The 11,792-nt window shown below is 52.6% G+C and overlaps 1 protein-coding gene across 1 annotated transcript; it reads left to right on the top strand.

Annotated features, from left to right (window-relative positions):
• The first annotated feature begins 2,138 nt into the window (after positions 1-2,138).
• FECH (ferrochelatase) lies at positions 2,139-10,812 on the top strand. Its single transcript, XM_027907432.1, has 12 exons — positions 2,139-2,199; positions 4,367-4,472; positions 5,590-5,709; positions 6,036-6,184; positions 8,290-8,424; positions 8,661-8,767; positions 9,003-9,101; positions 9,230-9,337; positions 9,635-9,799; positions 10,205-10,264; positions 10,499-10,645; positions 10,733-10,812. Exons 1-11 carry the CDS (start codon positions 2,139-2,141, stop codon positions 10,631-10,633), a joined length of 1,245 nt encoding a protein of 414 aa, XP_027763233.1. The 3' UTR covers positions 10,634-10,645; positions 10,733-10,812.
• The last annotated feature ends 980 nt before the right edge of the window (positions 10,813-11,792 follow it).

An 11,792-nucleotide genomic window follows, 5' to 3' on the forward strand; every position in this document is an offset into this window, starting at 1 on the left:
GCTGCTGCAGCTGAGCAGCTTCTCTGGCTGTAATCAAATTATCAAGTAGGGTTAATGAAATACTTCATGTGTTCAGTCATCTGTATGGTTTTTAGTCATAAAAAAAGCAATTCCTTTTACCGGAGAGAAAAAAAATGGTGGGGGCATCATGTGCCACCTGCACTGAGACTTGAGCTGGATTTGCTGTTCGCTCCTGGAACTGTTAAGTGGTGGATATCCATATTTTTGTAGTAACTGATTGGTTTTCTTCATCTTGCATGTTATATAAGCTGGTCTAAATCAGCAACCAATAAATTATGGCAACAGAAGCTGGTGTGCAAGGCAGTACTTGACCTGTAATGCCTGTACCTTTCACTGAGCCCTTGGAGCTTATTGCTTAATATAGTGTGGACAAAAGCCCAGGAAAAGGGAATTTTCAGGTGCAGTAAACACAGCACCAGGGGGAGCAGCCTGGGCTTCTGGCACCATGTAAAGACTTATTATAAAATAACTTCCTTCTGGTGCCTGGAGTGATGGGAAGGGAACAGGGTCAGGAAAACATCACTTGTGTGCGATCAGTTTTCAGTCCTCAAACGTGTCAGGGCTGAGCTGCTTTGTAAAGGTAAAAGCCTCTGTATCAGGGGAACTACTAGAGGAAGGACTGAGGACTTAAGAGGTTCTCAAGGAAGAGGCAAATCAGATAAGGAGCTTAAAAGGTGACTGGGATGAAAGCTGCAGTGGAGTTGAACTTGCCTGAGACTGCTGTGCAGTTCCTTCAGCAGCAGTGGAGAGGGGTGGTGTGGGATCTTGGAAAGCTGCTGCAGCTCTTGGAACACAGGAGCGCTTGGATTTATTTTCATCAGAAAGGGAAAACAAGCCTGCAGAAGAGAAGATGTGCAATCAGAACTGGGATTTCTCATCCTCACTTTAATTTTCTCACATGATATCTCCACACAGTTGGATTGGGAACTGGCACGCGAGGCTGCCAGCACTAGGTCCAGGACCTGTCAGCCTTGTTCCTGGCTGCTTTGAGATGGCTGCCCTGTACCTTTAATTAGATTACTTCTCCTTACATGCATTATTTTATATTTATCGATGTTCAAGCTCACCTGGTCCCCCTTTGTAAGGACTTTTGAGGAGAAGCCCCGAGAGCTGGCTCTGCCCTTGGCCCTTCCATGAGCTGTCAAAAACCTGAGGAGACATGGAATGTAAACCACCTGTTAATGTGCAGGATAACTGCTGTGGTGTTTGTTTATTTGTTTTTAGAATCATAGTATCATAGAATCATCAGAGTTGGAAGAGATCTTTAAGATCATCGAGCTCAACCACTAACCCAGCACTATAACTCCCAAACCACTAAACCACATCACCCAGTGCCAGATCCAGACACATCTTAAACACCTCCAGGCATGGTGACGTCACCACCTCCCTGGGCAACCTATTCCAACGCCTGAATTTCTATCGGGAATGGAGCTCTGTGCTCCTGCACCAGCACATCTGAGGGGGCTCAGAATTCGAGCCCTCATCTCTCATGAGGCGCCCGCTGAGAAAGCCCACAGGATTTATATTGAAAAAAAAATTTAAATCGTGGTTTTTTGAACATTCTGCAACTTAGAGCGTTACTGTGCAAACCGAGGATCCCCGCCCTCACTCTATGGGAACAGTCCCACAGGGACTACGGAGGGGAGCCGGGGCAGGGCGGCACGAGAGACACGGGCCACGCGGGCAGCCCCTGGACCGGGCAGGACAACCGGCGTGGGGGGCCACAGGCGGTGCTTGCGGGGCCGGGGCGGTGCTTGAGGTCCCGGGGGCGGTGTTGGCTGTACCGGGGCTGTACCGGGGCTGTACCGGGGCGGGCCCGGGGCGGTGTTTGAGGTGCGGGGGGCGGTGGTGGCTGTACCGGGGCGGGCCTGGGGCGGGCCCGGGGGCGGTGTTGGCTGTACCGGGGCGGGCCCAGGGCGGGCCTGGGGCGGGCCCGGGGCGGTGCCGGGGCGGGCCCGGGGCGGTGCCGGGGCGGGCCCGGGGGCGGTGTTGGCTGTACCGAGGCGGTGCCGGGGGCAGTTTTGGCTGTACCGGGGCGGTCCCGGGGGCGGTGTTGTCTGTACCGAGACGGTGCAAGGCGAGGGGCGGCGGCAGCGGCGCTGGCGCTGTCTGAGGGAATGCGGGCGGCCAAGATGGCGGCCGCTGCTGCCGCCGCTGCTGCCGCCGCGGGACGGCACCGTGAGTGAGGCGGCACCGCCGCCATGGCCGAACGGGGGGCTGGGGGCGGCGGGGGCGGGAGGGCTCCCGGTCATCGCGGGCTGCGAGGGCAGGAGGACGGCGGAGCCGCCGGTACCGCGTTACACAACGCCGAGAGGCGCCTTTCGTAACGCTGATCCGCGCGGGGGCCGGCGGGGCTGCGGCGGCTGCTGCCCCAGTGGCTCTGGGGCCGCTTATTTACCGGGGCGTGCGGGGAGGGCTGGGCAGGGCGATGGTGGGTTTTCCGCTAAATGGGCCGAGGGCTGCGAGGGTTCTTTGTCTGAGAGCTACGAGGCTCGGGGGTCTCTTTACCTGAGGGCTATGAGGCTTGGGAATCCCCTCGCCCGCGGGGTCTTCTTACGTGAGAGCCGCGGGGCTCGAGCATCTCACCTGAGGGCCGCGAGTCTCGAGCGTCCCCTCACCTGAGGGCCGCGAGTCTCGAGCGTCCCCTCACCTGAGGGCCGCGAGGCTCGAGCGTCCCCTCACCTGAGGGCCGCGAGGCTCGAGCGTCCCCTCACCTGAGGGATCCCCTCACCTACGGGGTCTCCTCACCTGCGGGCTCAGGGGTCCCCTCACCTGCGGGGTCTCCTCACCTGCGGGCTCGGGGCTGCCCTCGCACACCTGAATGTGCCCTTTGCTGCCGCAAGGCTCAGCATCTCGCTGATTTTCTGTGTTTGTAATAATTTTCCTCTCTGTGGAGGGGAAATTGCCAACGAGCCGCTCTCCTCTTTAAAAGCCCTTGCCAGGTCACTCAAGTCCATGAGTTCCTTCAGCAGGAGCTCTGCTACTTCATCTTTATAATTAATAAGTGCATTGTCCAGGTACTGCTGTAAAAGCAGAGTAACTTGGTGTCTTACTGTGTGCTTACCCACCCTGGGCACCAGTTCTAGCTCCAGAGTTTAATACCATAATGCCACTTACAAAAAGTGTAACCCCCCATTTTTAACGATGTGCCAGCAAGCTGGGATTGTCATTGCACGTCCTGTTCTGTGTCCTTCGTGATGCAGACGGAAATGTGCATAAACCTCACTTTAAGTAAGGCAGAACATCCTGAGTTGGGAGGGACCCCCAAAATCATCGAGTCCAACTCCTGGCCTTGCACAGGAGTGTCCAAAATCCCACCACGTGCCTGAGAGCTGCGTCCAAGAGCTCTTTGAGCTCTGGCAACCCTGATGCCATGACCACTGCCCAGAGCACTCTCTGGGGGAAGGACAAATGCTTATCAGTGCAGAAAGATCAATGCAGCCTTTGCAACTTCTCCTTTTATTGTTCTCTCTAATTTGTATGTAGTGTCAGTGTCTAACTAGGAACTGGAAGAAACATAAATATTTGTGTTTGAAAAGAGCCTTTCAGGCATCAACAATGCTTGAATTGAAGTTCTTTAGTTTGCAGCCTTTTCTATCAGCACATTCACAGGCGTCCACAGCTACGCACTCGTAATCCCGAGTAAGAAGCTGGATTGTCATTGATTTCAGCCGGTTTTGAGGCCGTTCAGCGTCTGTTCAGGAGGTTATTAGGGAACTGTGAGCCGGAGGATGCTCTTCCCAGCGGGTGGGTCGGCTGCCGAGGAGCTCTGTGCTATCGGGGCTCAATTGCTGCCGAGCTCCCGTGGTCTGACAGGGAACTGTCGCACCCAACAATAGCTGGGGGACGGAATTGAACCCTTTTTACACTGTGAGCAATTCACACTATTGTTACACTAAAAAAACATCATGTAATGACTACGAGCTCCTGGGGAGAATGAAGTGTGCCTTTGAGAGGGCAGGCTGTGACCAGCGTGGAATCATATGGAATGGGTTGGAAGGAGACCTGAGAGCTCCATCCAGTGCCTAAAGGGGTTCCGAGAGAGATGGAGAGGGAGGTGGGTGTGGGAAGACTGTGTTGTCTCCAGTTATTTCACATTTAAGAGTGGAGCTTAAAGATTAGGGAGGCTTTGGGTTGGGTTTTGGTTGCTGCCTGGTATCTGCAGAGCTGGAAGTATACAAAGTGCACAAAGAAAGACAGAAGCTTGTGATTTCCTGACTTGCTTTGATTCCAGGGCCTGGAGCTTAGGGGAGCAAATGCTGAGCGTGTTGGTGTGGCTGTGGGGGGATTAGCGCTGCCCTGGCCCCTCAGCCACGCTCTCAGTGTGCCGTTCTCTCCCCTGCAGTGGCGAGGAGCAGCCCCCAGCTGCGGGTGCCGGTGCGATGGCAGGGCCGGGCGGCGGCCGCGGTGGTGACGGAGAGCACCAAGCCCCAGGTCCAGCCCCACGAGCGGTAGGTGTGCACGGGTGGGCCCCGCTCTGCAGCCCTCTGTCTCTCCCTGATACTGAGCTGCTGTCCCTGCAGAGCCAGCGGGGCTGAGGCTGGCTGGGGTGTGTGTGATTGTTTATCTGCACTGCCCCAGCCTCCTGTGCTCAGTCCTGGGGGCAGGGACAGCGCTGTTCCTGCAGAGATCCGCGAGGGCCTGGCCCACCACACGCCTGAGGCAGTGCAGGAGCAGGGGAAGAGCACTAATTATGGTTATTATGGTTCTGGTTCCTGCTGCCTGAGTTTCATTCAGCAACCTCCTGATAGACACTCCGGGAGGAAGGGAGGAAGGGAGTGGAAGCTGAGACCGTTGAGCAGGCCTGGGCTCCTCTCAGTGCCCTGTTGTAAGACTTTGGCTTTAACAAGAGGAGGGCAAAGCCCTCTGTGCAGCCCTGGCTCTGTCTGCTCAAGAAGTGAGAAATCCTGGTCCCTGGGTTCCCCTGCGCAGAGCAAACTATTCCATGGGGAAATCGGGTGAGAGGTGTGATCAGCAGCCTTTCTGTAAATGCTGATACCGCCCTCTGCTCTGCTCCACTGGGAGGGATGTTATCCTTACAAACAGAGTGCCAGACCTGCACCTGGATAGAAAATCCGTTGTGGAAAAACCCAACCAACAACCCAAACGGAACGAGCCAGGGAATGACCTTATGTGTAGAATGGCTCCTTGCTGCTGTCACTGCTGCAGGAGATGAGATGTGTCCCCACAGTAATGAAGACAAAGAGTTGTATGGGTGGCTCATCTGTTTTCTGAGGAAGCTGCTGCTTGGTTTGGTTGGAATCTACAGCTGAGACCATTCCTTAGATCCTGTTTTATAACCTCCCTTAGAGCCTGCAGCTGCCAGACAGCTTTCTCAGTGTGTTTCCAGCTCAAGCCTGTGTTACAAAGTGGTTACTGTTTAAAAAAGCAGAGATCATGTAAATACTTGTCTCTGGCCATTCCTGCTGGTAGTTGGTGTGTTTATGTGAGCAGGGGGAGCTGCCTTTGCAAAGGACAGAAGCGGGAGGATAAGCTGGTTGTTTTGTCACAGTAATAAAAACAAAAGCAGTGGGTCACTAGGATGTGAACTCTCTCTTGTTTCCATAGGAAACCTAAAACTGGCATCTTGATGCTGAACATGGGAGGCCCGGAGCGGCTGGATGATGTGCATGACTTCCTACTGCGGCTCTTCCTGGACAGAGACCTAATGACGATGCCGGCTCAAAAGTGAGGAGCGTTGGGCTCTCCCGTGGCACAGGCAGTGCGGGCTCTTGCTGTCTGAGCTCTGGGCTCAGATATTTACCCTCTGTAAAGCAGCATTTGCTGAGACTGTTCATCCTGGGAGCAGTCGGTGCAAGAAATAGCTGTGCCAAGGTCGTTCTCCTCTCGTGCGGTTTGAGCCGTGGGAAGGGGGATGGAATAAAACAAACAAACCACACTGGTTTGCTGTAGTGTGGGGAGATTGCCTCAGCAAACCTGCTGCAGCAAGGCTGTGGGGAAGGGGGTGGTGGTGTGGGCTCTGCCATTAACCGTGTCCCTCTGGAACGCTCTAGTAAACTGGCCCCGTTCATCGCCAAGCGCCGCACCCCCAAAATCCAGGAGCAGTACAGCAGGATCGGCGGCGGCTCCCCCATCAAGAAGTGGACGGCAGTGCAGGGAGAAGGCATGGTGAAGCTGCTGGACAGCATGTCCCCTCGCACCGGTACTGCTGGGCTGCCTGGGCGGGGTTCAGGGGGTGTCCTCAGCAGCACGAGCTGCGGTGAGCAGCTCAGCTGGAAGCCGAGACAAGGCTCTGCAGATGAGCACTGCAGGGCCTGGCACAGCGATAGCGCAGCCCCACCTGGGGCACGGCAGGAGATAAGGCCAGACAGTCGGGCCCGGGTGGAAGGCGATGCTCTCCTTGCCAGTCCTTCTCCTCTCTCTGAACTTTGCTCCCTCCCAGCAAGGAGCTGTGGCTTGTATGTGAAACATTTGTTGAAGGAAAACTGCTGGAGTAAGGAGAAGCCAAAGAGGGGAGAGAGCTCTCCATTCTCTTCGGCTCAGCAGCTTTACCACATGTGGTGCTGCAAGTGTTCTGCTCCCTGCAGTGTCCATGACCTTTGCTGATGTGGCAGGGAATCCCTTCCACGCTTGACAATAGAAGTTATTTCATTCCGAGCTATTTTGTAGTTCTTTGTGGCACCGCTGTCAGGCTTGGATAGGAGAGGTTAGAATAGGAGTTAGAAGACTGCTGGAAGGGTCTGGAAGGTAAAAAGTCACACTCTTGGAAGGCTAGAACCAAGTTCATTTCACCTGTTCAGTGTGTAACATGTCACTGGTGCTTTCATTCAGGTGCTGTTCAATCCCTTTTTCCACCGATGTGGCTCCCTAGGTTAATTCCAGCGGTGGTTCCTGCAGGTACAGTCGAGGCCTGCTGTGGCACCCAGGGCAGGAGTGTTCTTAGAGCAGGAGCCCCTGAAGGGTCAGGCTTGCAGCAGGTTCTGCAGATAAGGCTTGGAAGGTTTATCTGCTTTTCCCAGTGTCCCACTCCCACTTTCGTTTGGCGAGCCCTCTCTGTGCAGTCACACCCACCTCTGTGCTCCTGTCACACCTGATAAGTCCTTTGGAGACTCCTTTTTTACCAGCTGCAGTTTGACAGTGGAATGTGCTGAGCCCTGCTAACCGTTTCCTCCAGCATTCCAAGTGACCTTGCAGCCGTGCAGCGCCCTGTGTTCCTTCAGAATAGCCTGGAACAGTGGGATGTGCTTGCAGGCTGAGCAGCTGGGAATACTGTGTGCTCACAGGTTGGCCGTGATTTTCTCCAGAATGTTCTCTGCCAGGTTAAACTCCTCCTGTCCCTGCTGTGGTTGGTCAGACTCTGGTCCTTAATGCCATTCAAAAATGTTAATGAGGTTACTGGCTCCGAGGGCTCCCCAAGTTGGGTTATTATTTGCTGCTGCTCCCAGCTGGGACCTCTCCTGCCTCCTGCAGAGAACTGGGGCTGACTAAACCTGTTTTCTGAATCCTGCATAAATGTATGGAGCGCAACCCAAGCACGGGACATCTGCTTCCTTCAGAAACCTGCTAAATGTTATTTCAGAGCCAGTGACCCAGAAACCACGAAAAAGAAACTTTGCTTTTGTTCTCCTGAGAACCTCTGTCCTCTACTTAAAAAAACAAAACAGCAAACCTCCCCTCCCTCCCCCTAACCAAGCCGTGCTCCCAGAGCTGACACCTAAAAGATTAGAGGTGGAAAAAACCTGAAGTGTCCTTGAAGAGCATAATATTGCCTCCAAAATGAAGTGTTTAAAACCAGGAAGATTTCTGTGAGCCTCCTCCAGAAGCAGAATGAAAGAGCACGTGTCCCTGTTTCAGTGCCACTGCCCTCCTGCCCCAAACAATAGTCCTGGTCCATGGGGGTTTGGTGCCATTGGGGACATCCAAGTATTTATTTAGTGACACTTTTTTTACCAATGCATCCTTGAAATCAGGTCTTGCCCAGTGAAACATCAGGGCTTCGTCCAGGCTGGAAACCACACCTCTACTAAAGTGTGGAAAAGCAGGAGAGTGATGTTCCAGCAGAAGCAAACCACGGTATAAATCCCTTTGAAATTCTAATCACAGCGAAGCGAGGTACCAGGGAATTGCTTGGCCAAAGAAAGATGGGTTTGTATGGCAGTGGTTAGAAAAGCAGCCAGGACATTACCAACCAGTTTGTTTGAGCAGTTTCAGCCTGTGTGGCTCTCGTACATTTTAGCTGTGAATGACGTGTTCCTGCGAGTTCTCATCCCTTTTGTGCAATTCCCCTCCCTGTGCCCGGGCTGGCAGCGCCTCACAAGTACTACATCGGGTTCCGCTACGTGCACCCACTGACGGAGGAGGCGATCGAGCAGATGGAGAAGGATGGCATCGAGAGGGCTGTTGCTTTCACCCAGTACCCCCAGTACAGCTGCTCCACCACAGGTGAGTGTCCCAGCCCTGGCTGTGAGCTCAGGTAAATTGCCCGAGCTCAGTAAAGTGGCTACACTGTGTGACCGTGGATATAACCCTTCCCCTTTGAGCCGCTCAGCTCTGATTTACAGCTGCATTTTAATTACCCAGCAATTTAAAATATGTTAATACCTTGCTACTGAGCCGTTTCAGTCTGACAGGTGGCTGAGGCCTGGCTGAACTCGTGTTCTGGGTTCTCCGTGTTTCAGGGAGCAGTTTGAATGCCATCTATCGTTACTACAATGAGAAAGGGGAGAAGCCGAAGATGAAGTGGAGCATTATCGACCGCTGGCCCACACATCCCCTTCTCATTCAGGTGGGCATTTGAAGCCTTTCAGGTTTATATATTTTCTTTTAAAAAACTAGAAAAAAGGACTGGGGAGGGCTAACTGTTAGGTTTGAGCAGGCTGGGTGACATTCCCTGGGCATGGTGCACACTGAAGGGAATTTGGGAGTTCGTAAGGAAATGTGCTGCCTGCCTGGGTCACGGAGAGCAGCAGTGCCTCCCAGTGTTCCTGGCTCAGATCTCTGCTCCTTGTTTCTCTGAGCAGTGCTTCGCTGATCACATCCAGAAGGAACTGAACCTGTTCCCTCCGGACAAAAGGAAAGACGTGGTGATCCTGTTCTCGGCCCACTCACTGCCCATGTCTGTGAGTCACCCCAGGCTCTCCTGCCCTTGTCAGCCCTGAGGGGAAGGGGGTGGGGACACAGCCGTGCATGGATGTGCCAGGCAGATGTGTTCACTGGAAGAGAAAGGGCTGGTGTGTTTGTGCTGCAGGTGGTGAACCGTGGTGATCCGTATCCTCAAGAAGTGGGAGCCACAGTCCAGAGAGTCATGGAGAAGCTCAACTACTCCAACCCCTACAGGCTCGTGTGGCAGTCCAAGGTACGTGCTCAGGGAAGCTGAGGCAGGTAAAGCCTCTGCAGGGTTTCACTGAACTGCCAACAGTGCACCTTTATTTACATTTTCATTTGGTTTAACCATAGCCTTGTTCAGGCCAGCCCAGGTTCTGTTCCTTTGGGATTTAATGATGAAAGTGAGGAGAACACTCAAAAGCAGGGGAATACCAATCTATCCTATCCATAATCATCTCTGTGTGGTCCTGCCTAAGAACACGTGAGTGTTGTTTGTAAGAATGGTTTAATGAGGGTTTTTTTCTTTATTCCCCTGTTTTTGTTCCAGGTTGGCCCAATGCCTTGGCTTGGTCCCCAGACAGACGAGACCATTAAAGGACTGTGCCAACGAGGAAAGAAGAACATGTTGTTGGTCCCAATAGCGTTCACAAGTGACCACATTGAAACCCTGTATGAGCTGGATATCGAGTATTCCCAGGTTTTAGCAAATGAGGTGAATGATTTGTGGGGTTTGTACCTGTTTGGGCAGCGCTGCTCTGAAATTACTTCTCCTGGGCTGCAATTTGCTTTGTAGCTGCTTCTTGCAATATGATTCAGGGCAAGCTTTATTTTTCTGCAAATTGAAAATTAATCTGAACTGGCTTAACCACAAAACAGGTGGGAATTTGTCTTTCTAGATTTAACTCTTTAAACTATTGCTATTATTGCTAAAAAAGAGTAAGTGATTTTTTGGCAGCCAAGTGAAATGTTGCACCTTAGTTATTTTTGCTGTATTAAAAAGACATGGTGCTGCCTTTTATTCTGTCATTTTTTGAGGCAACTTCTGAATGAAGTATGAAGATTGTGAAGGCTAGTGAAGGGCCTAGCAGATTTAACTTTTTTTTCCATTTTGATTCAGTGTGGAGTTGAAAACATCAGGAGAGCAGAGTCTCTCAATGGAAATCCGCTGTTCTCCAAGGTATGTGCTTTGTTGCAGTGGCTGTAAATGTTTGCAGTTGTGTATTTCCTGGAGTATGGATGTTTCCCTGTAGTTTTACCATATTCTCAGCTTAAGAGCAGCAGTGGAACCCCTTGTACCTAATCTGTGTTTGCCCTGCCGCACTTAGCGGAGGTTTTGTCGGGAGGGGGTGCAGAGTTTTGGTGTTCCAGCGGGTCCGGGCTGGCTCCCCCTGACTGTCCCCCTGCCCTGCAGGCCCTGGCAGACCTGGTGTGCTCCCACCTGCAGTCCAACGAGGTGTGCTCCCGCCAGCTGACCCTGTGCTGCCCGCTCTGCGTCAACCCCGTCTGCAGGGAGACCAAGGCCTTCTTCACCAACCAGCCCCTGTGAGCCCGGCACGGCTGCTGGGAGCCTGGCACAGCCCCTGTGAGCCCAGCACAGCCCCTGTGAGCCCGGCACGGCCCCTGTGAGCCCGGCACAGCCCCTGTGAGCCCGGCACAGCCGCCCTGTGCCCCACGGGAACTTGCCCTGCACACGGCAACGGCCCCAGCCAACGAGGGAGACCCTGGCCCAGCCCCTCCCTGGGACACACTCACAGGCTGGTGGGCTCTCCCGTGACAGCACGGGGGGGAAACTGGGCTTTGGTTTAATTTTTCTTATGTTTTCTTAGTTTGAGAAGAGTTTGTAGGAAGTAGGGAAATAAGGGCATTTATCCTGTCAAGCGTGAGGAGATCTCGTGTCACCCGACCCTGGTGGCACTTAGCCAGAGTCCAGCACTGAGAACTCTCACAGCTTTTTCAAATTAGCTTCTATTTCTATGCAGGGTTTATTTGTGTGCAGGTTGGTCACAAGTGTATTAACTTCAGCCTGCCAGGTCAAGCTACAGTTATTTTGGGTTTGCTTAAGGTGCAGTCTGACCAGCACAGTCACCAGTTGTCCCTTCTGAGAGGGACTTCGCAGCTGGCTTTGGAGACTTTGGAGATCAAGTGACTTCTAATGCTTTTTAATAATGTGTGTATGTGTATATATATATATTATTTTTTTTTTTTAGGGCATAAAGATAAGGCTTTGTTTTGTTTGGTTTTCTCCTGCCAGAAACTTCCGGTGAAAGCTTAGCTGGGATAGTAGAACGCACAAAAATTGTTTACATTTTCTAGAAAAAACATGGTCATTATCTGCAGGAAAGCATCTGAAGAGCATAAATTGAAAGGAGTAAGCCTGCTTGGGTGATACTGAAGAACACGTTCCATTGAAACTGCGTGTTCCAAATCTAGCAGGAGCACGTAGGGAAACATGCTGGCTTATCTGTTAAGCAGAATGGCTGTTTAAATTATTATGATTTTTATTAAAAAGGGCTTTCTCAGTTTGATTAAGTAAATTTAGGAAGTCAGGCTTGCTCTCCAGAAGGTTTATAGCTCTGCTCTGTGCTTTCTGCTGTGCCGCAGTGCTGTGGTTTTTGGGGGATACCTATGGAGTGCCATAGGTGGGATTGGTCTGGCTGAGTTGATGTTCTTTAAATGGAGACGATCGGTGAGGAGTGATTCACATC

Source organism: Empidonax traillii, unplaced genomic scaffold (assembly GCF_003031625.1).
Source record: "Empidonax traillii isolate 1590-97213 ecotype Southwest subspecies unplaced genomic scaffold, ASM303162v1 scaffold1462:size220982, whole genome shotgun sequence".
Lineage (NCBI taxonomy): Eukaryota > Metazoa > Chordata > Aves > Passeriformes > Tyrannidae > Empidonax > Empidonax traillii.